The sequence below is a fragment of the Cydia splendana genome, chromosome 3 (genome assembly GCF_910591565.1).
Source record: "Cydia splendana chromosome 3, ilCydSple1.2, whole genome shotgun sequence".
Taxonomy (NCBI): domain Eukaryota; kingdom Metazoa; phylum Arthropoda; class Insecta; order Lepidoptera; family Tortricidae; genus Cydia; species Cydia splendana.
This window is the reverse complement of record NC_085962.1, coordinates 8173954-8201560: the sequence shown is the minus strand read 5'-3', so window position 1 is coordinate 8201560 and position 27607 is coordinate 8173954. Positions and strand designations below refer to the sequence as shown.

General features: G+C 39.5%; 2 protein-coding genes across 2 annotated transcripts in view; one reads left to right on the top strand and one right to left on the bottom strand.

The window, feature by feature from the left end:
• LOC134806515 (tumor necrosis factor receptor superfamily member wengen) overlaps positions 1 to 8931 on the top strand; it is a 30199-nt gene extending 21268 nt beyond the window's left edge. The window contains exon 4 of the mRNA XM_063779814.1: positions 8846 to 8931. Within this exon, the coding sequence (XP_063635884.1) occupies positions 8846 to 8895 (50 nt within the window). The 3' untranslated portion in view covers positions 8896 to 8931. The remainder of the gene's footprint in view (positions 1 to 8845) is intronic.
• Positions 8932 to 13070: 4139 nt separating this feature from the next.
• LOC134806500 (cyclin-A2) lies at positions 13071 to 27346 on the bottom strand. The gene is made up of 8 exons (XM_063779777.1): positions 26931 to 27346; positions 26574 to 26863; positions 25708 to 25930; positions 24644 to 24867; positions 20225 to 20429; positions 16770 to 16919; positions 15521 to 15675; positions 13071 to 14982 (listed from the first exon to the last, which is right to left on the bottom strand). The coding sequence occupies exons 1-8, from the start codon at positions 27075 to 27077 to the stop codon at positions 14865 to 14867; spliced, it is 1512 nt and encodes a 503-aa protein (XP_063635847.1). The 5' UTR covers positions 27078 to 27346; the 3' UTR covers positions 13071 to 14864.
• Between the last annotated feature and the right edge of the window lie 261 nt (positions 27347 to 27607).

Here is a 27607-nt window from a genome sequence, read left to right as displayed (position 1 = left end):
GCCATACATAACGGATGCCAAGAATCATGGGCTAATAATCAATTAAACGCGCTAACCGTGGAATAATACCTAGTGTAGTCCTAGTCCTAACTAAAGTATGCCCCAGGGTATGGCATGTTACCGTATTCAGTGCGAGCTGAGCAGGGTGCGTAGCCAACATCCCAATAGTTTAAGCTCCGTAGCGAGACTAGCGAGCGAAACGCAACCGTCACTGTCGCACTAATATATCAGTTTGAAAATAACATACGAGTATATTGTAACAACTTCTCCATATTTGAGTGTCGCTGTTGCCAGCGGCAGGTAACCAGCCCTGCGGGCCCTAAGCACACGTGCCGTAAGAGGGTCATTTGTAATGCCTGCCCGTCCGCGCCTGCCTCTGCTTCCGCCCCTGAGGGCTTCAGTCGCGCCGCCGGGAGCGCACTTCCTGGTCGCAACGATTTTTGATAACGAGTTAACTATAACTCCGACTCCAAATATAGCTAGTACGACAAACAAGAGGCTGCTGAACTTTTACGCGTCCGTACACCTACTTAATTCCTTGAAACCACTTTAAAATACATACGTAGAGAACCACGTTTAAGCAAAACATTTGAAAACTGATTTTCCCATACAAACATCTTTCCCGTGCATGGCACAAGTGAGTGTTGAACTTGAAATGCATTATTCAGCGCAAACAACCCGTGAGATGTATGCACGGTGGTCCGCCGTTCGATTTAGGATAGAATTTATAGTTTTCCCAGTACTATCCTGTCTGTTTCCATGCTACCGAATGAGTTTGTTTTGTTAAATAAATAAGTCGAATAGAAGTGGCAGTAGCCGAGACCATACTTAGGTAAGAATCGTTTTTAAATATTAATATAAGAACATTTTTAACCTTTTGAACGCCAAACGGCGCATCCATTTGCCGTGCCACTGACGCCACGGGGGTAAAATTTAGTTTTGTGAATAATTAATGCCAACCTAAAAGTAGGGTGTTTTTCAGTAGATTTTCATCAAAAAACGATCGACGTCAAATGCCGTCTTTGGCGTCGTTGGCACGATTTTGCTTTGACGTCAATTGCCGTCTGTGGCGTTCAAAAGGTTAATTATACGAAATTCGTGCAATTTCTTACCAAGTAGGACAGTAGCTAATAATTTAAGTATGTTCGGATTGGTAACACGGGTGGCTAAATGCTAATTGATTATGGGTGTACGCCTTTATGTAACTGAAGGTACAAAAAAGTGAGAGTGGCAAACATTATAGATATGATAGGTTAGGGTGGATTTCAAAATCCTGCGAAAACTTATGGTTCGGTCTTTATAAAAAAAACTAGCAGGTTATGCGAGTTGCAACTTTTTTATATGTTTTTAAGAACTATTATCTTACGTGGCCATACCAGCGGAGTCTCCCTTCTTTCAGCTTGTCGATTATTGGGGCTACCTTAAAGGATCCTCTGACGTATTCATTTCGGATTTTATCCAAGCGTGTTACCCCACCTGCCCATCTCAGCATCTTCATCTCTGCCGTATGCACTTGTTGTTCGTGCTTCTTAAGTGCAGTCCAGCACTCCGAACCATACAACATGACCGGTCTTACGGCAGTCTTATAGATTTTGCCTTTTGTTTTAATGGGCATTCTAGTATCGCAAAGTACTCCAGATAATGATCGCCATTTCATCCAGGCTGTGTTGATCCTATGGCTTACATCTTCATCGACTCGTGCATCCGTTGTCAGGACCGACCTGAGATACTTGAAGCGAGTGACTCTGGGTATTGCGGTATTTTCAATGTTTATGTTGCAGCAAAGCTGTTCTGTTCCACCCAGGTCACACTCCATATATTCGGTTTTTGTACGGCTGATTCGCAACCCGTGCCTCTCCAGTTCCCTGAGCCAAATGTCCAAGGTTTTCTGTAGTTCAGCCGCCGTTTTCGCTATAAGCACGATATCGTCCGCATACAGCATAACACCAAGGTATTTGTGCTTGAAGGCTTCTGGTGATGTAATCCATGCTCAAATTGAATAGCAGAGGACTCAATGCCGAACCCTGATGGACGCCAACTTTAACCTGGAATGGGTCGGTTATACCAGCTGGACTCTTAATCTGTGTGATTCTGATTACGCTGTGGTACATGTCTCGTACTAGCGAGACATAGGTTTCAGGTATGTTTTGAGCTCGCATAGCTTGCCACACCAGTTTCCGAGGGACTCTGTCAAATGCCTTTTCCAGGTGAGGTATAGGTTCTCTCTGTTAGTCCGGCATTTCTCCATCAGGATTCTAATGGTTTGTATGGCTTCCGTCGTAGACCTCCCAGCTGTGAAACCAAACTGGTTTTCAGTAATACTGGCTAAAAAATTGAGACGAGCTCCCATAATTCGCTCCCAGAGTTTGAGAGTGTGTGACGTTAGCTTGATTCCTCTGTAGTTGTTGCAGTCTGCTACGTCCCCCTTGTTTTTGAACAGCGGGCATAGGAAGCTTCTTCGCCATGAGTAAGGTATTTTGGTTTCGAGAAGGATTTTATTAAATAGTTCTGTGAGCCAAGGCAATGCGTCATCCTGCAGGAGCTTCCAGATATCAGCGGGTATGTTATCAGGGCATTTTTGATTCATTGCCGCCTATAGTGCGACATAAAATAGTAGAAATAGATTAAATAAAATGGAACTCAAAAATGTCCATACTAAATTGTTGCCATGTGTAAGCATTTTACGTCAAAAATGTGACAGTTACGTAGAAAGTAGCGCCCTCATTTATTTTCTACTATTTTATGTCGCACTATACGAGTACCAAAGTAGGCTTAGAGTAAATATAGATGGTCAAGCAAATCTTGTCAGTAGAAAAAAGCGCGAAATTCAAATTTTCTATGGGACGATATCTTTTCGCGCCTACATTTTTCAAATTTGCCGCCTTTTTCTACTGACAAGATCTGCTTGACCCAGTATAACTAATAAGTAGGTGCAACGTTCAATGAACAAACTCAATGGCTTTATATATTTTTTTGTTAACCGCGAGTTCTCAGTTCGGGGCGAACTACTAGTATTATATTAATTGATGTAAGTATATAATTATACCATTGGGTAGTCACCGGACCCAATACCTAACATTTTGTAACTTATGATATGCATTACAAGTAGGGGTCTTGCAACTTATAAAACACTGATTATATATTAATGTTTAGCTATTAAACAACATATACATGGATTTAAATCATTATAGCTATTATTAAAGTTAATTTATAAAACAACAAAAATACAAACTTATGCAATTAATCAAATTATCAAAAAAAAGTAATATATCATAAAAATTAAGCACATTGGTAAGCCAGCAATTTTATAATATGCTATAAATACCAAGTTATGCAGTAGATAAAAGAAGATGCGGGTTCAAACTGATAATAAGAGTACAATATTGTTAATATGATTTAACATTGAAAAAACCCAAAAAAATTCATGAATACATAAATTGCCTATTTCGGAATATAATTTATTTAAAATTATACAATAAAAATACTTGTTATATATTTATTTATATGAATAAAATGTATTTTTTATAATTTACTAAAAATAATTTATGTAGCTAGTCTTATGTTCAAAAACATGTTATTTGTAATGTTTATTATCATAAATAAAATCATAAGTAAATCATTTATTTTTCGTGATAAACTTAGTGTACATACAAAAGTAAAATTAAATGCTTAATACAAACATAATTACAAATTGTTTACCACGAAATGGGCTCGCCTCAGCATAATGCTGACCCGAGAGTCGGCGCTGGTCTTCCGGCGAGTCCATTTTGGTGGGCCACGAACGCAGCTGTACGGCACGGCCTCGTAGAACTGAACGCAACCACTTGCGGCGGCTGCCAGCGCCATCTGGCCTACGGGTGTGACAAATGACAGATAACCTAAAAGGCAATGCCGTACAGACAGGGTGCTAACAATAACAATACAATACAATATTAAAGTTCTAAAGCCTTACAATTAAAAAAAGTTTTTGTTTTTTTAATACGTTTTTAATACATATATAAATTAGTTCCCAAATCGTCATTACCGTACATGCAGTGTCATTACCGTCTATAAAAGAGTCATTACCATACCATGGTTGTCATCACCATCTAAGTGATGGTGCGGAGACCCCTGGTATATCTGTAACCTTTGCTGAAATAAATGATCTTATTCTTTATTCTTTATCTTGCGTTTTTATTTTCCGAAAGCGATAACTTCAAATATAAGCCACAAATGATTGTATAAATTGCATAAATATCCTCAATATACAGCCCCCTATTTCTTTACCCAGCTAGAATCGTGTTAAATTAAACTTTAAAAAAATTAATTTTTTGTATGGTGAAATTTTTTGTGATGAAATCCACCCGGTACCCTTTAAGAAAATAAGCTTGAACTTGAAAGGTTACACCGAAAATTAAATGATTTCTGAAATAATCACTCAGAAAGTCCCCAGAAATGTGTAAGTAGGTAAGTACATCCCATTTTAAAAGTAAAGCTCCGACTATTTCGTCTCTATAATTATATAGCATCCTAATGCGAAGCCCAAATTAACCCGTACTCTCTATTGGGATGGTGCGAAGTCGGTGGAGGGGGAAGTGGCCCTGATCGTCACAAACACAGGTAATCTAATGATGTACGACATTAATAGTACTAGCGGCAGCCGCTTGAACTAATTTTACTCCATAAGATTTAACGTAGAAAGTCCGACAAAATGAGGGCAGTACCAGTCGTGCACATAGCGAATACTCGCACCTAGGTTACTAGTAACTAGGTAGTTACGGAGAGTACCTAATCAACTTAGGTGTCTTATTAGGTCCCAGTTGATTACAATGCAAATGCATCCAACGGCGCTTACAATGGAGACGCGGTCCTTAGCTAGCCGCGGCTCTAGTAACTACCCCAGTCACGTTTACTCGTGATAACGATTAGGTAAGCCGGAGCTCTTTAGGATCAGTCCATTGTTGTCCAGAATAAATTACTTTCTTATTTGTTTCTTCACATATTCTTTATTTATATTTTATAGTAAGATTAGTAAGAATTAACTATCTATCGACATTAACTGCTGAATAACAAGATTTTTTACTAGTGAGCCTAGCGTGAACTTGCACTAAGGAAAGTTAGGAAAGTCAGGAATGAATAATTTCGAACGGACTAAAATAAGTAATCCTAATCTTTTAATAGCCAACGCGTATTATATTTTGTAAACATGGTTGCTATAATTCAAACGGCTAATTAGCTTGCAGTTAAATGTGTTGCTTGTTACTCTAAATTTAGAAAGTATGCTCACGATGCAGGGCGGACATTAACAACAAAGTTAACCTCATACGTATGCTTTATAAACAACTGATGTTTACGATCTAAACTTCTAGAATTCACATTCACATTTAAGTTCGGCAAAATGCAAAACAGGAATGTAGCTTAGCTTCTAACTCGCACTAATTCGAAACAGATTTAATTGAAAGGATACATAAAAAAAATCTTCACGCTATTGATATTACGGGCGGATGCAGAAAGGTAAAAACGTGCGTCACGACGGCCCCATTCCTCTCCGAGCCAGGAAATGGTCCAAAAGCTTCCTCCCAGCTATGTTAGCGAGTCAATAATAGATCCCATCAATTCGACTGAAATGCGATTATATATCGCTCGTGTAAACCGGCATCAGACATCGATGACGCGTGAAATGATTTTAAACATAGCGAGTGGATATTGATGGATGTTCAACAAGGTCAATTATGTTTACCTTATACTCTTGCCAAAATTCATTTATAGGAAGTTCTTGACCGTTTTCTTAATTTCTTATAGGTACTCAGTCGTCTGACGTAAATCGATTCGACCGCAAACAGGAATTATGCAATCTGCCTTAAAAAATAAAGAGTAGAGTACATGATGGGATGGGATACATAATATAGGTACTAATGGTACTATATAGGTATCGGGTATTAACTAATAGGTTTGCAACTACGCTACCAAGAAATGTGCAAGTTGGAAAAGTTTCCAAAAAGTATACACACAGCACCTACTTACCTGGTAATTAAGTAGGTTTTGGGAGCTAGACCTCGCGAACTCACATGGCTCTATTCAAACTAAGAAAATTGAAATTTTTCCATGTTTATATTTGTGCGCCCACCACCGACGTTAATTTAAAATTCACTGTAACTCAAACCCAATTTGGCGATATGTATTTGCATTTCATAATAAACAATGGAATATCATGAGAACAGGGGAGTTGACAATTTCTCGGTCGTGTTATGAATGTAAAGTGAATTTCCTTTCGGGGCCGCGGAAGTCGCCCCAACGCCGTAACTCCTTAAGGAGTCGTTCTTTAGCATGCGGGGCGTCCCATCATGTCAATAACTCTTCAACGCGAAACATTGAAAATAATCGTCATAGCAACAGTGTTCATCAATGAATCCAATAACGCTACAAGGACAAAATGTTTTTTACTAAGCTAATCTTGATGTAATTAATGTAACATACCTAATTCCTGGGAGTATAATATATATATTACTGGCAATATAATTATGTTTTTGGGGTTTACCTACTTAATAATAAAACGAGCTTACATGTTTTCGTGTTTTTAGGGTTCCGTAGTACCTCAAAAGGCAAAAACGGAACCCGTATAGGATCACTTTGTTGTCCGTCCGTCAGTCTGTCAAGACTCTTTATCTCAGGAACACGTGGAGGTATCGAGTTGAAATTTAAACCATTTAATTATATTCAGGTCTACAGTCCCTTGAAGCTGTAAATACTTCTAAGTTAACGTAAAAAAAAGATACGGCCGTTTATGCCGCAAAAAACGTATATTTCGACACTCTCAAGGGAATCAAAATTGATAGGGTACTTCCCGTTGACATAGAACTGAACCGTTTTAAAATCTTAAAACTGTAAATGTGTAAAAAATACAATAAGAAAATAGTTAAATTTGTACGGGACCCTCGGTGGGCGAGTCCGAGTCGCACCCTGCCGGTTTCTATTAAGCCAACCCTTACCCTATTACTATTAAGGTTTTGGTTGGACTGCCCTTGCAAATTAGTCTAGTTCTACTACCTACCTATCCGTTGTGAATATTTTCATGGTATTGTCCTCTTGATTTAAACATGTAAAACTTCAATTATGCTTTAGTCCCCTCTTAAACGAAGAGTATTAAGTAGATAAGTATTCGTTTAATATATTGATTCGCTGGACACGTACGTAGGTACGTACTATGGCAGTAACGAGCAAATCAGCGTCGCAGTAGTAAACAGAAGGAAGCCATGATGGGACCAATAAAATACCACGGTCATTGCACGTCGATCATGGCGATCATTACACGGTGTGATTGGTGTGTACATCCGGATCTGATCTGTAGCCAAATTCTACATCAACAAAATTATTTCTTCAAGGAACTTATAGATTAAACTTTAGGTAGGGTATACCAGCAATTTGATGAGGAAAACCCCTAGAAATCACACATATTATGCATTATCCGATGGCTATTTTATAGTGACTTGTCCGACGTACCATCACGCTCTGCGATTGTTGCGCCATTTAGGATTCTAGCTAAATTGGTTTTCAATACTTAACGCTATAGAATTTCCAGTTTAGCAAGAACCCTAAATGGCATAACAATCCCGTGTGGTGACTGTACCTGCGTATGAAAAAAAATCATCCACGTGTCACGTTTACCTTTATTACGTGATTGGGGTGACTGTGGTTTAGTGTAACAACTCGCAACAAAACAGCACGACCATTATAATATGTAGGTATATGGTATGTATGTACCAATAATGCAGAACGTCTCTCATCCTTAAATTACAGTGGCGGCAGCGGCAGACATCTCATTGCATAGTTAGGTGATTTATTATGTTTATGCATATGCTCATGTGCGGCCTCCAACTGTTCTTGAAAAAGATTTAAATTGGCAAGCTTTGAAGGTTAAATCTATACGCATGGGATTTAGTGCGAGAATTTGAATTCTATGAAGTTTACATTTCCGATAGATGAAAAACAACTACGCTTGATCCCACCTATAATAGGCCCCACGCCAAAAACATCATCTGCGTTACAGTATATTAAGCTGAAAGTTTGGGGAAATGTAATAAAACAGTTTTGCAACACAAAACGTGATTTATAGTTGCATTTCATAGACTTGTGGAAGCTGGCGCGAGTTAATTCCAAGAAAATTTGTAGAACTGTATTAAAACACTAGGGTTTAAAGGCAGACTGTGTGTCGGCTGCTGCACACAATGTTACATAATGAACTCGTCTATTACCTACTACTCAACTCGAAACATCAAAGAACTTATTCTAAGAATGCATAGAATTTGAAATAAAAAGTCAACGTATGTTAAAATAACTCCACAGTTCCACGGGCCGAGAATAAATAGAAGGGGTAATTTTAATTTCCGCATATTGGCGTGTTCGGTGCAGCGAATAGTCTGCAGCTGAGTCGTTTAGGATTCTGAGGCACGCGCGCGAGCCGTAAATTCTAATATGGCTGCGAACCGCTATTAGCATTAACTTCGCGGACACCTTTTATTATATCGCGTATTTTCAAGATCTCAGATTGGAATTCAAACCGCGCACTGTTTAAACTACAAACCACACATACAAAAACGACAAGTATGTCTGTTTTTTTTTATTTTATCAAACACTTGTGCTTTTGATACCTATTTGAAACTACTTCCAATAGCAATATCAATAAAAATTGCTACTATACTAGTAGTAGTGTAGTCAGATGACAATACCATCGCCCACGCTCTTAACTGTGTCCATTGGTGGACCTTATGTTGCTGTTTATGTTTGTACAATAACTTAGAACAATCAATACCTTTAGGGACGTAAAGTATAATCGTCTTTTTTTGACATAATCTTTATTTTGTTACAGGTCGGACGTCGACAAAAAAAAGCAACGTCTACACTCAAGAGAAGCACTAGCGGCTAGCGTAGATGCCACCCACAGATAATGTACAATTGTACTACAATAAAGTCACTTTCATGCAACACGGAACCTCGCACACCGATTAGAGGATAAGAAAATCTCGATAGAACTGAAAGTTAACAGTTAATTAAAAACAGTATAGTTTTTTAAGCCTTAGTTTTATTTATCGCCAGATTGACTCTGAATTGGTAGTGATTTTTTTATCAATCGAGCAGGCGAATCTCCTGATGGTAAGCGATTACCGTCGCCCATGGACACTCGCAACACTAGAAAGGTTTTAAGTGCGTTGCCGGTCTTTATGTTGGGAGCAGGTACGCTCTTATCTTGAAGGTCGTATTAGGTTAATATTTGAATGAAGGCCATTGAAGGTGGATGACGTAAAGATTGAAAGTAACATCGCACGGTAAAAAACATACAACCCTACTAATAAATGCAATAGTTTCGTCTGTTATCTCTTCACGCTTAAACAGCTTAATCGATTTAGATAAAAGTTGGTGTGGATAAAGTTTGAGGCCCGGGGAATAGGATAGTTTATATCAATCACTATCATTCCACGCAGACGAAGTCGCGGGCACCTGCTACCCAGCTAGTGCAATATATTTGCGTAGAAAATGGTAAGCAATCTATACATATAATAAAGCTGAAGACGGTCGAAAGTCTGTACATGGAAGATATTTGAAAAAAAGTTGGCTGTAGATACTTAGAATCGACAACAGAACACGTTCCAAAAGTTTTTAGAATTTTTGTCTGTTTGTCTGTTTATCTGTTTGTCTGTTTATTTGAACGCGCATCACGTGAAAACGGCTGAACGGATTTTGATGAAAACTTTACTAATCTATCGAGAAAATTCCCGGCCAGGTTATAGGCTATAAAAATTCAACCCCTAAAAGGGGGGGTAGCCACAACACTCGATTGACTTAAGTTTGCCCCTGAATCTTATGGCGCTACTTAGGAAGCAGGGGCAAACTTTTTTCAAATATGTGCTACCACTATTGAGTACCCTGGTAAACTAACAGATGGCGCTGAATTTAATACGTTGTGACATGAATAAGCCACCGAGGAAAGATTTTGCCAAATTAACTCTAAGTTTAGAAGACGGGGTACGGATATTAACAAAAATAATTGAATAATTATGTTGATTTAATAAATTAATAATAAACAAAATTAAACGACAGTGAATTAATTGCCCCTCATTGCACAGTGCCATCTTTTGGGGAACTGAGTAAACATTAAGTAATCAAGAAAACTAAAAATGAGTTTACATAGTTACGTAGTGGTCAAATAAACACACATATCAACACGCGTATACTTGCATAATTATTTAAAATTATAAATTTTCTCCATCATGAATTATACCTAATCCGCACCCATATCAAATCCATATTCATACGTAGGTATCGCCTCCTTTATGCACTTAATAATGGGCACGAAGGTGGGTACTTTGAAAAAAAAACATTGACCTCTGTCATTTGCAGTGCCGGATTAACCCTTTTAGAGTTTCAAGCAAAATAAGCACTTGCTTAGGGCACCACCTCTAGGGGGCACCAAAACCGTAGGCAAAAAAACGTGCAGGCTGCATCAGCATTGCAGTCGTCGTGGAGTAGCTACAAGTACCCATCTAATAACGAAGGGTCGTAGGGATCAAGTAAGAGAGTGAGGGTACGTAAGAACATCTCCAACGTAGGCTTTCGATTTGACCTTACGCGGAGGCCCTTAAAGTCATGGAAAAAAAATCTGGCTTTCGGGCTTGCGGCCAGCCGATTTTTTCGACATAGGCTACCTATTTTATAGCGAATTTTGCTCTCTTGCACGCCAGATTTGTCGGCCAAGCCGAGTTGCTCCTTAGCCGCGATCCTGAGACCTAACTGTCAAAGTGTTATAAGGGGCCCCGTGAAAGTCGAAAACTAAAAGCATCCCATCAAGTAGCGCTTTCGAGTGAAGCCAAAGAGCGAGCAGTAGAAGAGTCGTGATTACATGCAAAGATTCGACTTCAAGCCACTCTTTGGCAGTTCGGCGTAAGGTCTTATGCGAGGTCTTTTGCCTTATGGCAAAGTTAATCTTCTGCCTTAATTACACTTGGGCGTGGATCCCAATCCAAGCTTTCCTCTTTCGCAGCTGGGCCTTCTGCCTTGCTCACACTTCACATTCACTTGGTCAATTCTAAGCTCTGCTTTCTTGCATCTTTTCTGTATGAGAACAACCTCGCTGAGACCCTTAAATATCGAGCCCTATGCGAAGCTAGGCTGATAGAAAACTGTCCCATCCCTTCTCTGTATGAAATCCTGGATTCGCGCCTGGTTGGGACTAAAAGTAAAAATGTACCTACAACTGTCTATCAAATTGCGTTTTTTATATCGAAAATTTTCGCGCTCGCTTCGCTCGCGTTTACAATCACGTTATAAGGTATAATAAAGGTGACATTCGGTTGGCGACTGCAGCAGCTTTACTCTGTTGTAACGTTACTGCTGCAGCACTATCAATTTTCGTGATAAAATGATGTGACTGATTTCCATACTAAAGGTAGAAATGTACAACTGTCTATCTAATTGCATTTTTATATCGAAAAATTTTCGCGCTCGCTTCGCTCGCGTTTTCAATAACTTTCTAAGATATGGCGACTGCAGCAGCATTACTCTGTTGCAACGTTACTGCTGCAGCACTGTCAATTTTCGTGATAAAATTATGTGACTGATTTCCATACTAAAAGAAAAAATGTACAACTGTCTATCAAATTGCGTTTTTATATCGAACAATTTTCGAGCTCGCTTCGCTCGCGTTTTCAATAACTTTCAAGCTCAAATTGCGTATTTTATATCGAAAAATTTTCGCGCTCGCTTCGCTCGCGTTTTCAATAACATTTTAAGATATGATAAAGGTGACATTCGGGTGGCGACTTCAGTAGCATTACTCTGTTGCAACGTTACTGCTGCAGCACTGTCAATTTTCGTAATAAAACGATGTGACTGGTTTCCATACTAAAAGTAGAAATGTACAACTGTCTATCAAGTTGCGTTTTTATATCGAAAAATGTTCGCGCTCGCTTCGCTCGCGTTTTCTATCACTTTCTGAGATATGGCGACTGCAGCAGCATTACTCTGTTGCAACGTTACTGCTGCAGCACTGTCAATTTCCGCGATAAAATTATGTGACTCATTTCCATTCTCAGCTGTAATGCGGAAATGAACGTCACTCAACTTACCAAAAAAAAAATCAATGTAATCTCGATGACCCTAGTGAGAGGGGGCACCATGGTCTAGAAATGCTTAGGGCATCAAAATATCTTAATCCGGCACTGGTCGTTTGCGGAGTCAAACGATTTGGGACCCGCATTTTATACGCATTACCATGCCTTCCCGAAAAAAATCTAATCATTCGCGAAAGTCTCGCAACGCATTGAGGTTACAAGGGGCACGAGGTCTTCCTCAGGAGTCTGAAGAAGAACACGGTGAGTGGGTGGCGCTCTAGCCAGGCAGGCCGCTTCGCTTTCGCTCGAGCGCGTATACCTTACTGTATCGTCTGATATACATCTACTACTCTGTCGTTTAAATCACGTGTAAAATTTGAATAAAGACGAAAAAAACTATTGATTTTGGAGTGTAGTCTTATTTAGTGGTACCTAATTGTAAAATATTTTATCTGGACTACAGTCCTCCAGCATATCCATCTGTCAACTTTACTTCAAGTTCCGCCTCCAGGGGAGAGGGAGAGAAATTAGGATTAGAAATTAGCCGCTTACTGACACAGACCGAATTCCACGCGGGCGGAGCCGCGGGCACAGCTAGTTTTATATATGTATATGATGCGTTACATTCTAGGACGCGTTACACGCGGCGCACGCGCTCTCCAAATAGATTTGACCGTAGCTTGTCTAGCACATCATTACGCCGCGCCGGCGACGTATAAACAACTCTACTGCGGGTCGAATACAGTTTACAATTTATTCATTGGTAAACAGCCGCTAAATAGCTGCGGAAGGAAACGATTCCTCAACGTCGCTGCCCGCACCTGGGCCGTGACGACCTCTATCAGATTAAAGATTCGTGATTTTCAATAAATTAGTTAATAATCGGCAGGATCACCTTAGAGAGACACTGCCTTTTTAAAGTGAAACTTTTATTTAATTTGGGAGATTAATTTACAGTATTTAAATTGTATAAGAAAAACACATTCGAGTATTTCAAAATATCAATATATATTATCAATATACTCATAGGTACTTACCCTCCATAGTGTAAAACTCAAGCAAAATTGCGATTATATTATATTAAATTACATTATAAACTAATTACCAATATTAAAACATACCTTAAGTCTCAAAAATAATAATTTACTAACAAACATTTAGGTTTGAACTGTATCGCGCGTTTTTCATAGTATTTTGGTATAATCATTCAGATCGCAAGTTTTGAATATTTTTGCATGTAATGTTGAGTTACAAGTATGTATGTATGTTCTAATGGGATAAATTATCCAAAGTTTTAACGAGTATTGAGGTTAAAACCCAAATGTATTAATATTGTAAATTCTGTAAATGGAAGCTGATCTATAAGTAAGAATGATACATAAATGATCAACGCGGAAAAATTGTGGGAAAACTGTAAAATAAATGAACACAAAAGAATTACAAAATAAAAATTATAACACTTAAAATTAAAACTGTACAATGTGATCTTAGCTATTTCGTGCATCCAAAGGTGGACTATAAAGTGTAGCGGAGTACTACACACGCCGCACCTTGTTTCAATGTTATATTTTTAGCACAAACTAACAGAAGTCTTTATTTAAATTTCCATAGGAAACTGTTAATACTAAAACTATCATAATAATTCACACAGTATTCAATATCTAGAGAACTGAAACCTTTGTTTCAATAGGAGTTACTACCTGTAAAATATTTGTAAATGCAAGTTTACTGGGTCACTCTCAAGTCACAAGTCAGTCATATTTTATTTAAATCTATAGCGAAGAGCGCGTATTTCAAAAGACGCGCTCAACATGAAATCTTAGTATAGTTACTTGGCAGGTACTGAAGGATATGAAATACTTTATAGCTTGTCACTTCCGTAGAAATTGGTCCCAAACGCTTTTCTGGATCTGAAAGTCCGTGTCTTGGGAACTTTGGTGCGCGCAAAAATGACTTCGGGACCGACGAAATTATACTACTAACACCTAAGAGTCAATCAATTCCATACAAACTCGGCGACGACAAAGCAAGACATCACAATATATAAAACAGAGATTCAAATATAGGAATTGATACCATTAGATTATTAACATGATACTTAAGAACATCTATTTGGAAACACCAGATTTGTATGAAATGTCAGCCCACTCTAAGTTTAATTAATTGGCAGTCACATTTAAAACTTTCGACTCTCCGTTACATCTACGTGGAATGCAAACCTTGTTTTCCATTTAATTAAGAAGCAAAAGGACATACAGTTAGTGCGTAGTAATCTGACGATTCGAAAGTGTCTTCGTAGCAGTAACGCACTAAGTCGAAAGTGGCTAATGTTACCTTGCAACATATCTTCAGTCTGTTTTTACTGGAGCAAACTACGTAGTGTTACATTTTTATGCGATGAAAATTACCCCTTAATCACGGGCCAAGCGCGTTCAAGGCACGATACCTCTTTTTATTAAATACCCATATCAAAATATCACTTCAATATTAGTTTGTAATTTTTATATAGGTTTTTCAAGGCGGAACCTCAAAACTCACACGCCGCTCAAGATAAACACGAATTTAAAATAACTAAGTAGCGCCGCAGTCGTCGCCGGACAAGTCCATCTCCGTTAACAAGATTTTTTTTTTATTAATTTAGGTAAAACGGACCCGGCACGGAGTCGGCGGACCGGGTAAAATCCCGCGGCCACCGTAGTTTTATAAAATGCTAAAAACAACACCCGTCAGTTTGCTCCAATTAAAACGTAGACCAGTGGTGGGCCGGGCGACTCGGGCGGGTTAGCTGGAGCGAGAGCTGTCTCGCGAGGCGGCGGCGGCGGCGGCGGCGGCGGCGGGCGGCGCGTACGGCGCCACGAAGCACAGCGGCCGCGCCGCTATTGATGACACGCTGTCGTATCTGCGAGGTATGCAAAGGTTAACCCCCTTATTCATAAACACGCAACAAACCTCAATTAGCTAATAATCGTTTGTCTGTATCTGTCATTTTGACTTATGTATTTGTAAGAAAGGGAGAAAACATAATTTTTTAACTAAATCAGGCCTGTAAAGTTTTTTGAATAAGGGGGTAAGTATGCGTGTATATGTAACGGCGTTTGTTCCTGTTTCTACTCGGTATCAAAAACTATGCCGCGGCAGGCAGGGCTAGGAGCGAGGACATCGCGTAAACACTGTTCCTATTACTTTCTTTCATTATTTTTTATCTGTCGACGATGAATTTGAGGTCGTAGGACAGGACAGGAGTATGTTTGTATTAGGCTAATATCGGCAGGCTAACGCCGACTGCCATATATCGGGTAAAACAACCTCAGTAGGCCAAGCACATGATTGGCGCGACAATATCTCGTCACGAGATACTCTCGCGCCAATCATGTGCTAGCCCGGCAGGTAAGTATTGTGAGTGAGCTCTAGGGTGTGGTATAGGAGCATGTACTGACTTGTTGGTCTTGTACTTGTCGACGATGGCCTGGTAGGGCTGGCGCGGCGCGTGCTGGTGCGTGCGCGCCAGCTCGCGCAGGCACGGCGCCAGCTCGCCCGCGCTGTAGCCGGCGCACGCCGCCAGCGCCGCCGGCCACGCCGCCGACAGGCACTCCTGCGCACACCGGAAATATAACTACCACCAAATATATACCGTTACAAAATTGTATATTAACAACCAAGGGATGAAAGCCACCCAATTATGACTAGATATTTTGAATACGATAAAAGCAAATTTCGTGGATATTCTACAAAACATGTACAAGTATGAGATTGCAGTATTTTTGGAGGTAAGTTACACTGAACCATTTTCATTGAGGTAAAGGGAGCCATATTTATGGAATCGGGAGTTCCATATCACAATGAAAACTATACAAAAAATCTATTGTAAACCGAATTTTCATTGCTATTTGTACTAAAATACTAAGAAAGTAAAACTCCTTGGAGTCGAAACGTATCACTTTCAAGCAGCATCAACTAATGGACTTTAAGTCCATAAATCCTTTTAAAAATAAGAAAGTTGTTTAATAGGTCCAGAAACTCCAGAAACTCACCGTGTAATGAGGTTTTATGCGTTAATAAAATATGTCTTTGGCAATTTTATCCTTATTTACCCCATTGACGGTATGTTTAAAATATTATATGATAGCAGAGTAAACTCACGCTGTGAATAGTATCGTTTTCGTCGCCGGGCTTGTCACAGCGGTGGCAGTGCAGGCAGTGGCGCGCCGTGGCCAGCGCCGCGGCCGCGATCACGGACGGCTTGTACTGCAGGTACGGGTCCGCCTCCAGCAGCGACAGCTCCGCTATGTACTAGTAGCAGGAGGGTAGCACAGTAAACTCACGCTGTGAATAGTATCATTGTCGTCGCCGGGCTTGTCGCAGCGGCGGCAGTGCAGGCAGTGGCGCGCCGTGGCCAGCGCCGCGGCCGCGATCACGGACGGCTTGTACTGCAGGTACGGGTCCGCCTCCAGCAGCGACAGCTCCGCTATGTACTAGTAGCAGGAGGGTAGCACAGTAAACTCACGCTGTGAATAGTATCATTGTCGTCGCCGGGCTTGTCGCAGCGGCGGCAGTGCAGGCAGTGGCGCGCCGTGGCCAGCGCCGCGGCCGCGATCACGGACGGCTTGTACTGCAGGTATGGGTCCGCCTCCAGCAGCGACAGCTCCGCTATGTACTAGTAGCAGGAGGGTAGCACAGTAAACTCACGCTGTGAATAGTATCGTTGTCGTCGCCGGGCTTGTCGCAGCGGCGGCAGTGCAGGCAGTGGCGCGCCGTGGCCAGCGCCGCGGCCGCGATCACGGACGGCTTGTACTGCAGGTACGGGTCCGCCTCCAGCAGCGACAGCTCCGCTATGTACTGCAAACAATACTTAGTTTCAGTATCTGCGAGGGTACAGCCGCCATAAGAGAACCTACTACGTACAGGGCATCTTTCTCTGTCACTCTACGCGTTAATTGGAGTAAAAGAGAAAGATGCCCGCAATTTGCGAACTTCGGTGTTCGCAGTATGCCCTTAGATATGTTGGGGCGGCCACGGCGCTCACAAATATCTGAATACGCCTCTATTGTCAAGGTATTATAGTACGTGTTCGATATTTGTGAAGTCCCGTTGTAGTAAATAAATAAGAATAAGTAAGAATCGTGAAAGGTAATTTAGCCTTTCAATTTAGATTAAATGTTGATGAAGAGTTTTTATAGCTAACCAAAATAAAATAGTGTAGGTATGTGAAAACTATTAAGGTGCAGAAAATTGTTAACAGTAAAATATGTGATGTGATGTAGGTACAGTGAAACCTGGTTAATTGGCACCTGGATAAATGGAAAACCTCAATAATTGCAACCAAAAGTCCGGTCCCGGTCCCTTGAGACCAAAAGGCCTCTATAATTGAAAGTTTGGAACCTCTATAATTGCAATTTAGATTTTAGTGCTTTTCGTAATTTTGCCTCTGTAATTGACCACATCGCAACTAAGACCTCTATAATTGACACTGTGCTAAAAAAATCCGTTATTTTTGCATTTCTTTTTACCTCTATTATTGAAACGAGTCTTACTTATTACCTCTGTAATTGAAATAATGTAGTTGTATGCAGCAGAAACAATATTTTAATAGCAATGATCATTTTATTTATATCTTCATCCAGAATTCAATTTATTTATTGGGTATCTATCACAGCCTGGTGAAATAGTTTTGATTTAATCAAAAACAAAGTATGCTTTTTACATTCTAATTAAACTTTCTTCTACAATTCAAGGGAATTTTTAAACCCAAATGATTAATAAGAAAATAAAGTGGTAATTAATGTAGTGTAAAAGTACAAGTATAGACAGAAGCAATATATAGACCAGAAACCCAGAATTTAAGCGTGTAAATCTACTTTCAATGGTTATTTGCACCTCCATAAAAGAAATTTGTCAAAACGCAACCTCTATTAATGAAAACCTCTATAATTGACACAACGATTTTTTGAACCTCGTTAATTGACACGACCTGCTTAAATGGAAAACCTGGTTAATTGACAAAAAATGGCCGGTCCCTTGAGATTGCAATTATCCAGGTTCCACTGTATTATACTCAAACTTATACTTAATATTTGTAGTTTTTAGTTATACTCTTGTATGTAATCTTAGTTATAAGTTTATCACGAATAAAATGCTTGATTCTGATTCTGATTCTGATTCTGAAACTCAGACTCAAGCGTGATGGGTCCGCCACAACAAAATGAAAACAGAAAAGAATAATAAATAAATAAATATTATAGGGACATTCCACAGAACACCGCCTCTAGAAACCTAATATTGGCCATTTTGTTCCCGACGCAAATCACCAAACTGTGAGGTGCGGGAGGGGTGCTCACGGCGTTGCGATTGGTCGTTTCAAACATGGCGCGCTGACACGTGTAAGCGTAGGGATGGGACATGTTCATTACAGGTAGTGGGTACTGCTACCAGTGACACCGAAATTTATTGTGGTAAAATTGTTACCAATTTAGAATACTTAGAGTAAACTTACTTAATATTTATATTGATTAATTTAATATTTCATTAAGTAATTTAACAATGTACCTGAAATGTTTACTTAACTTATTAGGGCATTTCTGTTTAAAGTACCCAGAACATGAATTTTAAAGTTTAGAATTTTTATATTATTTCCACTCAGAATCGCAATCTCTTTCGATACGAGAAAAAAGTGTCGCCAAAATCTCATACAATTATTTTCTTTTGTCCGTTTTATTAAGGTCATATAAGGTTGTATTGAAAACATATTCAAATGGACCAATAACATATGCCTATTACAAATCAACTCCGAGTTCTCTCGCACTTCTTTGAAGTTCATCATCAGGTCCATTTCGTAACATGAGACCTAACTGCTCACCTAGAGGATTCTAAAAAACCTATACAACATATGTCTAAGACATACCAACACCGGGTTCCCTCGCACTTCTTTGAAGTTTATCATCAGGTCCATCTCGTGACATGAGACCTAACTGCTCACCTAGAGGATTCTAAAAAACCCATACAACATATGTCTAAGACATACCAACACCGGGTTCCCTCGCACTTCTTTGAAGTTTATCATCAGGTCCATCTCGTGACATGAGACCTAACTGCTCACCTAGAGGATTCTAAAAAACCCATACAACATATGTCTATCACAAACCAACACCGAGTTCCCTCGCACTTCTTTGAAGTTCGTCATCAGGTCCATCTCGTGACATGAGACCTAACTGCTCACCTAGAGGATTCTAAAAAACCCATACAACATATGTCTATCACAAACCAACACCGAGTTCCCTCGCACTTCTTTGAAGTTCGTCATCAGGTCCATCTCGTGACATGCGGCCTAACTGCTCCGCTGGCCTAGAGGATTCTAAAAAACTTACACAACATATTACCTATATATTATGTCTAAAATGGTACAATACGGTATGACGAAGCACGAAGTTTCCGCAACTGAAAAACCATCATCGTCACATCACTAGTCGAAAGGGAAAGGGATAGCGCATTGCATTTTCAAGTTGACGAAAAGGGACAAACATACTTCGCCTCTGCTTACGACCAGTATAAAATGAACCCCGCGGACAAGAAACATTATTCAATGAAATAATGAATTTGACTTTCCTGTGGGATGTTATTCCATCTGTTTCGTAAGTAGATGTCTTAGATGACTTGCCACACCATTTTACGCTGCAATATCCCATGATTTCCCAATGAATTCAATAGTTTACGATTTATTTTCTTAGACTCGTGCACACTGCTAACAGGTCGTAACCTTGGGCGCAACTGATCGGAGCGGCGCGCGAACAATCTTATATTTGACCTATACACCATACGGGCGGTGGCCGCGAGTCGTCCTATAAGCTCGGTCTATAGGGGTTGGTCTGTGGGACATTCTTACACAAATTGACTAAGTCCCACGGTAAGCTCAAGAAGGCTTGTGTTGTGGGTACTCAGACAACGATATATATAATATACAAATACTTAAATACATAGAAAACATCCGGACTCAGGAACAAATATCTGTGCTCATCACAAATAAATGCCCTTACCGGGATTCGAACCCAGGACCATCGGCTTCACAGACAGGGTCATTAGGTCACTACCCACTAGGCCAGACCGGTCGTCGTGAATGGAATTAAATTATTCAAATAATGTGGACTTACGGCCGCCAAATGGAAGGTCTTCTTAGGCAGGTGGTTGGAGATACAGTAGTGCGAGAGGAAGGCGAGCGCCGTGGGCGTCGACAGGTCGAACGAGAGCACCTTCAGGATGAGGTGCTCCATGCGCAGCACCTCGCGCTTCGTGTACGTGTCGTCCGTGATGTACACGAACTCGGACACCTCCGGTGGGTACACTTCCTCGTATTTCCTACAATAACAATAAACCTCCTTATTCATAAAACTTATGGGCCTTATTTAGTTCAAATATGTTTTATGAATGAATGAATGAATGAACGATTCATAGCTAATACAGGCCTGTAGCGTGTTTATGAATAACGCCAAAAGTCTACAAACGGCACAGCATTGTACCCAATCTGCCAATTGCTTTATACAGGTTGGGGAGTGGCAAAGAGTAACAGTGGATATTTTTCAATAACTTTGCTGATTGCGCTCGCGAGGTTACAGTTTTTACGCCCCTCCGTGTGCCTAACTAGTTACCATCTCAGCTTCTCTATCTACCTTCTAAAACGATACAATTTGAAGTTAAAATGGTGCAAAAAGAATCCCAACCCTCCCCTTGTAACTTGTAAGCTATTTTAAGGAGAATTTGCCCCTGTTTGCAAAATGTCTTTTTGTTAGATATACAGGGTGGAAAGGCACGACGATCCTTCCCGGAAGTATTAGGTCGTTTAAGTGATACAGAGACTATTGGTAATGGTAAGAATCGTTAATTGAGTAAAAAATAAAAATTGCAAAAATACTACTTTTTAACTGTGGTGATAACCACATACATCATTGCGATACTGTCAACGATCGGAAAAAAGTGTAAAGTCCCGAGCTTTCCCGACGGAGATCCTTAATCTAGCCGTCATGTGCACATTAGCATGTGTATGAATGACGCATAAATGTCAAATAAATCAAATGCATGCAAAAATATTACAAACAATTTTATTACTTTCTTAGATAATTACTTTTTTCCAATATTTAATACTATCTTCTTTTCACATACGGTGTTCAAATGTACCTCCGTGTATTACAACGCCGCCGCAGCCCGTACCCGAGTATGTCGATGCACATGCGATATAGTGTATGCTCTTCGTCATTTATCCTCCGCAGAAAGCACCAATTAGCCTTTGTCTCATTTCGTCCGCAGTTTCACATTCCGTTTGGTTTGGTACACCATATCTTTTACACAGCCCCACAAATTTAAATAGCCACAAGCATCTAACATTTTTATTTGAAGAATATGACATTCAATAAGTATAGTTCAATGAAAATTTAATTTCAAACATCAGACGTCTTGTCTATTTCCTACCACGCAAGAAGGTTTGTTAGTTTGGTATTGAAGAAGTATTTATTCTTGATTTATTCTTAGTATTTCATTTTTGCAAGTTCATTTGGTGCAACTAACACAACCTACATGTAATTTTTTATTATTTTAAATAGTTTCCAATTATTCGAAAATAATTTTGTGAAACGTGTTAAGAAACTAAAACCTTTTCATCAGTCAAGGAAACCAGAGATATTTATAAGACGATTGCGTACTTTTGAGTGGTTGTCAATGTCACCATTTGAACTGTCGTTGTAAACAATGTTGTGGTTAGTATTATTAATATTAAGGAATAACATAACTATTTCATTCAAGTATTGAACAAGTGGAACCACTAAGAAAGCGAAAATCCTGCAATGATTCTTACCGTGCTGTAAGCAGACCTAAAAATGGTTAGATGGCAACAAATTAGCATAATTTCCTGTCGAATACTGATTGTTTACAAGTAAGTTCATTGACCCTGTCACCTGTTAGGGTTAGAACAAAGTAGTTTTTTGCGTGGATGTTTAAAAGGTCATAATTTAGAAACGGTTGCCCATATTAACATAGTTTCTATGGAGAAAATATAGAGCTTAGGCTAAACTATCTCCCATTTCCGGAAAGGATCGTCGTGCCTTTCCACCCTGTATAATTGTTGCCTGTCATCTCATCATTCAAATCCTTTTTAGGGTTCCGTACCCAAATGGTAAAAACGGGACCCTATTACTAAGACTCCGCTGTCCGTCCGTCCGTCCGTCTGTCACCAGGCTGTATCTCATGAACCGTGATAGCTAGGCAGTTGAAATTTTCACAGATGATGTATTTCTGTTGCCGCTATAACAAAAAATACTAAAAAGTACGGAACCCTCGGTGGGCGAGTCCGACTCGCACTTGTCCGGTTTTTTAGGGTTCCGTACCTCAAAAGGAAAAAACGGAACCCTTATAGGATCACTCGTGCGTCTGTCTGTCTGTCTGTCTGTCTGTCTGTCCGTCTGTCACAGCCGATTTTCTCCGGAACTACTGGACCAATCAAGTTGAAATTTGGTACACATATGTAAGTTTGTGACCAGAATACGGACATGTAACGTAAACAAATGAATTTTAAACATGAAGGCCACTTTTGGGGGGTAAATGAAAAAATGAAAAAAAATATTTTTTCAAACTATATCATGTTACATATCAAATGAAAGAGCTTGTTGTAAGGATTTCAAATAATTTTTTTTTATAATTTTCAAATCAACAGTTTAGAAGTTATTCAAGAAAATAGGCAAAAAATGACCATTCCCCCCCCTTATCTCCGAAACTACTAGGTCTAAAATTTTGAAAAAAATACATAAAATAGGTCTATACCTATAGATGACAGGAAAACCTATTAGAAATGTACAGTCAAGCGTGAGTCGGACTTAATTACAGTTTTTAATCCGACCCCTACGGATTTTTTAAAGAGATTTCACTCACGTTTCACATAAAAAATACATTGTTAACAGTGCCGGATTACTTAGAGTAGTAGTTTTCTTAGAGTAATTGGTGATAATTTTCTGATAAGATAATCATTTTAAATATTTAACGGTCTTACCTACTTACTAGTAATTGTAAGATCAAATTAAAAATAATGTTTAAAAAAAATGTTAAATTGAGAGCTAGCTTAAAGTTTTTTGTACTCGTCGACTTTAATGGTTGAATTAATAAAGACTTTGTAACCAATAAGCAAAACAAGCACGTGCTTACGGCACCACGTTCAGGGAGGGCACCAAAATGCCAGGTTGAAAAAGGTGAACAAATTTTAAAATTAGGGATAGGCACATCGTTTTTACCACACGATTTTTTTAGCTGTCCAAAAGCTAATTTGCAAAAATAATGGCGCGTAATTCTTTGGGAAACAATCGGTAGCAGTAGAAGAGTCGTGATTACATGCATAGATTCGATTTCAACCCACTCTTTTGCGGTTCGGCGTTAGGTCTTATGCGAGGCCTTCTGCCTTACGGCAAAGTTGATCTTCTGCCTTAATTACACTTGGGCGTGGATCCAAATCCAAGCTTTCCTCTTTCGCAGCTGGGCCTACTGCCTTTCTCACACTTCGCCAATTCAATTCCAAGCTCTCTGCTTTCTTGCATATTTTATGCATGAAAACAACCTCGCTGAGACCCTTAAATATCGAGCCCTATGCGAAGCTAGGCTGATAGAAAACTGTCCCATCCCTTCTCTGTATGAAATCCTGGATTCGCGCCTGGTTGGGACTAAAACTAAAATTGCGTTTTTATATCGAAAAATTTTCGCGCTCGCTTCGCTCGCGTTTTCAATTACTTTATAAGGTATGATAAAGGTGACATTCGGGTGGCGACTGCAGCAACATTACTCTGTTGCAACGTTACTGCTGCAGTACTGTCAACTTCCGTGATAAAATGATGTGACTGATTTCCATACTAAAAGTAAAAATGTACAACTGTCTATCATATTGCGTTTTTATATCGAAAAATTTCCGCGCTCGCTTCGCTCGCGTTTCTATTACTTTCTACGCTATGATAAAGGTGACATTCGGGTGGCGACTGCAACAGCATTAGGTACTCTGTTGCAACATTACTGCTGCGGCACTGTCAATTTTCGTGATAAAATGATGTGACTGATTTCCATTCTCAGCTGTAATGCGGCAATGAACTTCTCTCAATTTACCAAAAAATCAATGTAATCTTGATGACCCTAGGGAGAGGGGGCACCTAGAAATGCTTAGGGCATCAAAATATCTTAATCCAGCACTGATTGTTAAAAATTGTGTAATATACGGAACCCTTGGAACGCGAGTCCGACTCGCACTTGGCCGGTTTTTTTTTAAATCGTTTCTCAAATGATCCACTTTTCATGTTTAAATTATGCACCATCAACTTTATTCCACAACAATGTTATCTTACCTAAGCTAAAACAACAAAAGTAACTATTTAAGTTTCTTGTGAATAAGTATATTAGATAGAGAAAGCAGGCCATCACAGATAAATGCTTACCCTATTCGAATTTCATGAGCAATAGAGATAACCTTTAATACCTAATGCTCTAAATTCTTTTGCCAAACTTATTATGTACTTAATACAGTTTGAGGTGACCTGAAACAAAATACTTACGCCGCAATATAAGTGGCCGCGGTACCGACAAGTTGCAGTTTCGTACGAACCACACTCATGTAGGACAGGAACCGGTCGACGTAGGAAACCGCAAGGTGTAGAGTCTCGCTCTGCTGGCCGTATTCATCACACACTTCCACGAGCCAGTCTACAAGCACTGAACGCATCACATAGGTGATGTCTGGTTGTTTCCGCATGTAACCTGGTTTTGCTCTGTGCTTTACCTGAGTAAAATATAAATAGTGATCTTTTATATAGCTTCATGTAACCTAATGATAGTGACATGAATAAGGCAGTGAATGCAATTGGTGTTGGGTCTTGGCCACATGTCTTATTATTGACTGGAATTAAAATTAAACTTGCTCAATATTGCCTACCATGCCAAATATTGCCTGGCTTGAAACAGTTTACGCAAATTCTATTTATTTATTTTTTCTGTAAAAATTAAGCAATTATATAAATAGATATGCAGGACCTGCTTTGGTACAATAAGTTGGAAATGGCAAAAACCTCTAACTCCCAGGTGTTTTGATGTCAAACAGCTTAATCTCCTATTGAAGGTAATGTCTTCTGCGGAAGGTTTGGTTTAAGCCAGGGATCGGCGAAAAAAACGGTCGCGAGAAGCATGCGGCACACATAGACTAAAGAAAACAACACTTGTGGCTGTTTTATCCACATATTATTATTGTTAACTTTGCTGCATTTGGCTCTTTTTCTAAAAAGTTTGCCAACCCCTGGTTTAGGCCAAAAAAACTTCTGAACCTTAAAACATATTTTGGGATCTTGTTTGGCTAGTTTTCTATAATGATTAGAAAATTCTAATTAGTGTTTTTTTTAATTAAAATACGCACACTTTGCCTGTTTTTTAAACCACAATTGCAAATTATAAGTGTTTCACCATACCATCAGTTTCGATTTAAAAAACCCAGTTTAGGACGGACACTAATTAGAAATAGGCAAAATTCCTCAGCAGTGAAGGACCAAAGTGGATAAGCATTTGACATAAAGTCTGCTTACTATAACCATACATATAGAGTTGTTTAGTATACTTCAAATAAACTTACCTCAATTTCTCTCATGTATTCATAAATATCCTGCCGATACTCCACAACATGGAAGAACATCTCTCTATCTGTCTGTGCAGTGGTTGTATCTTCCTCATCATCTTCGAGAGTAATTTCAAGAACGCTGCTCTCATTCTTGGAGATTGACATAGATGAAAGGATACTTGCATCTCCAACAGACATGGGCGATTCCACCACATCTTTCTTCTCTTGCAACGGCAGTCTAACAAATTGAAGAACCAAATTCATTATAACCTTTTAGTCTGTTAATTTACTAAATTTAAAAAAATATATAAAGCAACTACTAACTTTAAACAAGTGCACATGATTCGGGAGAAAATTACACAATAAAAAGATAAATGTTTGCCTTAAGTCAGCAGTTATCTAAGTAATGCTGAATATATATATTATTTAAGCAATACAAGCACTTTTATAATAATGTGAACTACTTAAATATTATAAGCAAAATACATGCCAGTAGATTTGACTAGGTCATCAGTTTTGCATCTAGGGGTAATTACACCCAGAGGAGTAATGGCAGGGCCGTCTTAAACTGTGCTGGGGCCCTTGGGCACAAAAGTTTTGGAGAGTAAAGAAAGCTAATTAACCTAACATTTTTCTACTATGATGTTCTATGCCCCCTGAGGATGGGGGCCCTGAGCACAGACCCCATGTGCCTTTATGGTAAAGACGGTACTGAGTAATGGCTTGTTCAAGCTGGTAAATTTAGCAAAAAGAGTCCCCCAATTAGGTCATCTATATTGAAGAGGTTAGGACCCAACCCAACAGACCCCACAGACCCAAGTCATTTTTTAAATATGAAATACAAGTTTGTAAGAAAATAAGGTTATGTTTACAAACCCTACCTCTTTGGAGGTGCTTCAGTAGGACGATCTGATTGCTTCTCAACCTGAGCGCAAAGGGCGCGCACGTTTTCAGCAGCGCTGATGAAGAAGCTCTCTTTTTTTGTATCCTTGGCAACGAAGGGCTTGAAAGTTGGCTCGCGTTTCTTGACTTCCACCTCCGACGGTTTGTCTTCGTACACGCTGAAGGCGCGAAATTGCGCCACAGGGGGCACAATATTCTTTTCATTTTTAATTTGACGCACTGTCCGTGTCTCATCTTGGACTTTGCAAGGTCCATTTGTCAATCCGGCCTGAAATAGCGATAAATTAGCAAAGATCACACCGATGGCCAGTTTAACGACTGTTAACCATACTTACCAATTTGATATTCCGGTTCTGATTGCAGGCGAAATGACTGAGGTCGCCGAGAGCGCGCCGCTGAGCAGCCGAAAATACATCGGCATTTTCTTTTCTGGCCGCCAGAGAAGCATTTTCTTGATCTTCGTGAATCCTGAATGATGCCATTGTCCCCGCTTCTTCCGTAAACAACTTTTGACGATTGATCAGATCCGCCTAAACGCGAGCCGTTAACGGAAATAATGGCAAGTAAAACGGAAACACGTAAGTCCTTTTTCTAAGGGCACATATTTATTAAAATATTGCGTGTAGACTAGAAAATGTGCCGTATAAATTCAAAATCACCCTCGAAATTGTTATCCAGCGTCAACGGACAACACACATTTTGGTAGTTTCAGCTGTTGCGTTTACGACGTTCTATTGTCTATGTTATTTCAAATTTTGACCAATGGAAAAGCCAGGCACGTCTATGGTATTTTGATCTATATTTTAAAGTACACTCACACGTACTGATTCGATCTATTGAAAATTATAGATGGTCAAGCAAATATTGTCAGTAGAAAAAGGCGCGAAATTCAAATTTTCTATGGGACGATATCCTTTCGCGCCTACATTTTTCAAATTTGCCGCCTTTTTCTACTGACAAGATGTGCTTGACCCAGTATAGTTTCTGATAATTAAAGTTATATTTACAATAC

Excerpts from the sequence above, each read along its gene's own strand:
- LOC134806500 (XM_063779777.1), bottom strand. The coding sequence starts at position 27,077 with ATGGCATCATTCAGGATTCACGAAGATCAAGAAAATGCTTCTCTGGCG. Across the intron at positions 24,868-25,707 it reads AATACATGAGAGAAATTGAG|GTAAAGCACAGAGCAAAACC; the intron begins GTAAGTTTATTT and ends TATTTTACTCAG. Across the intron at positions 14,983-15,520 it reads GACAAGTACAAGACCAACAA|ATACGACAGCGTGTCATCAA; the intron begins GTCAGTACATGC and ends CATACCTCGCAG.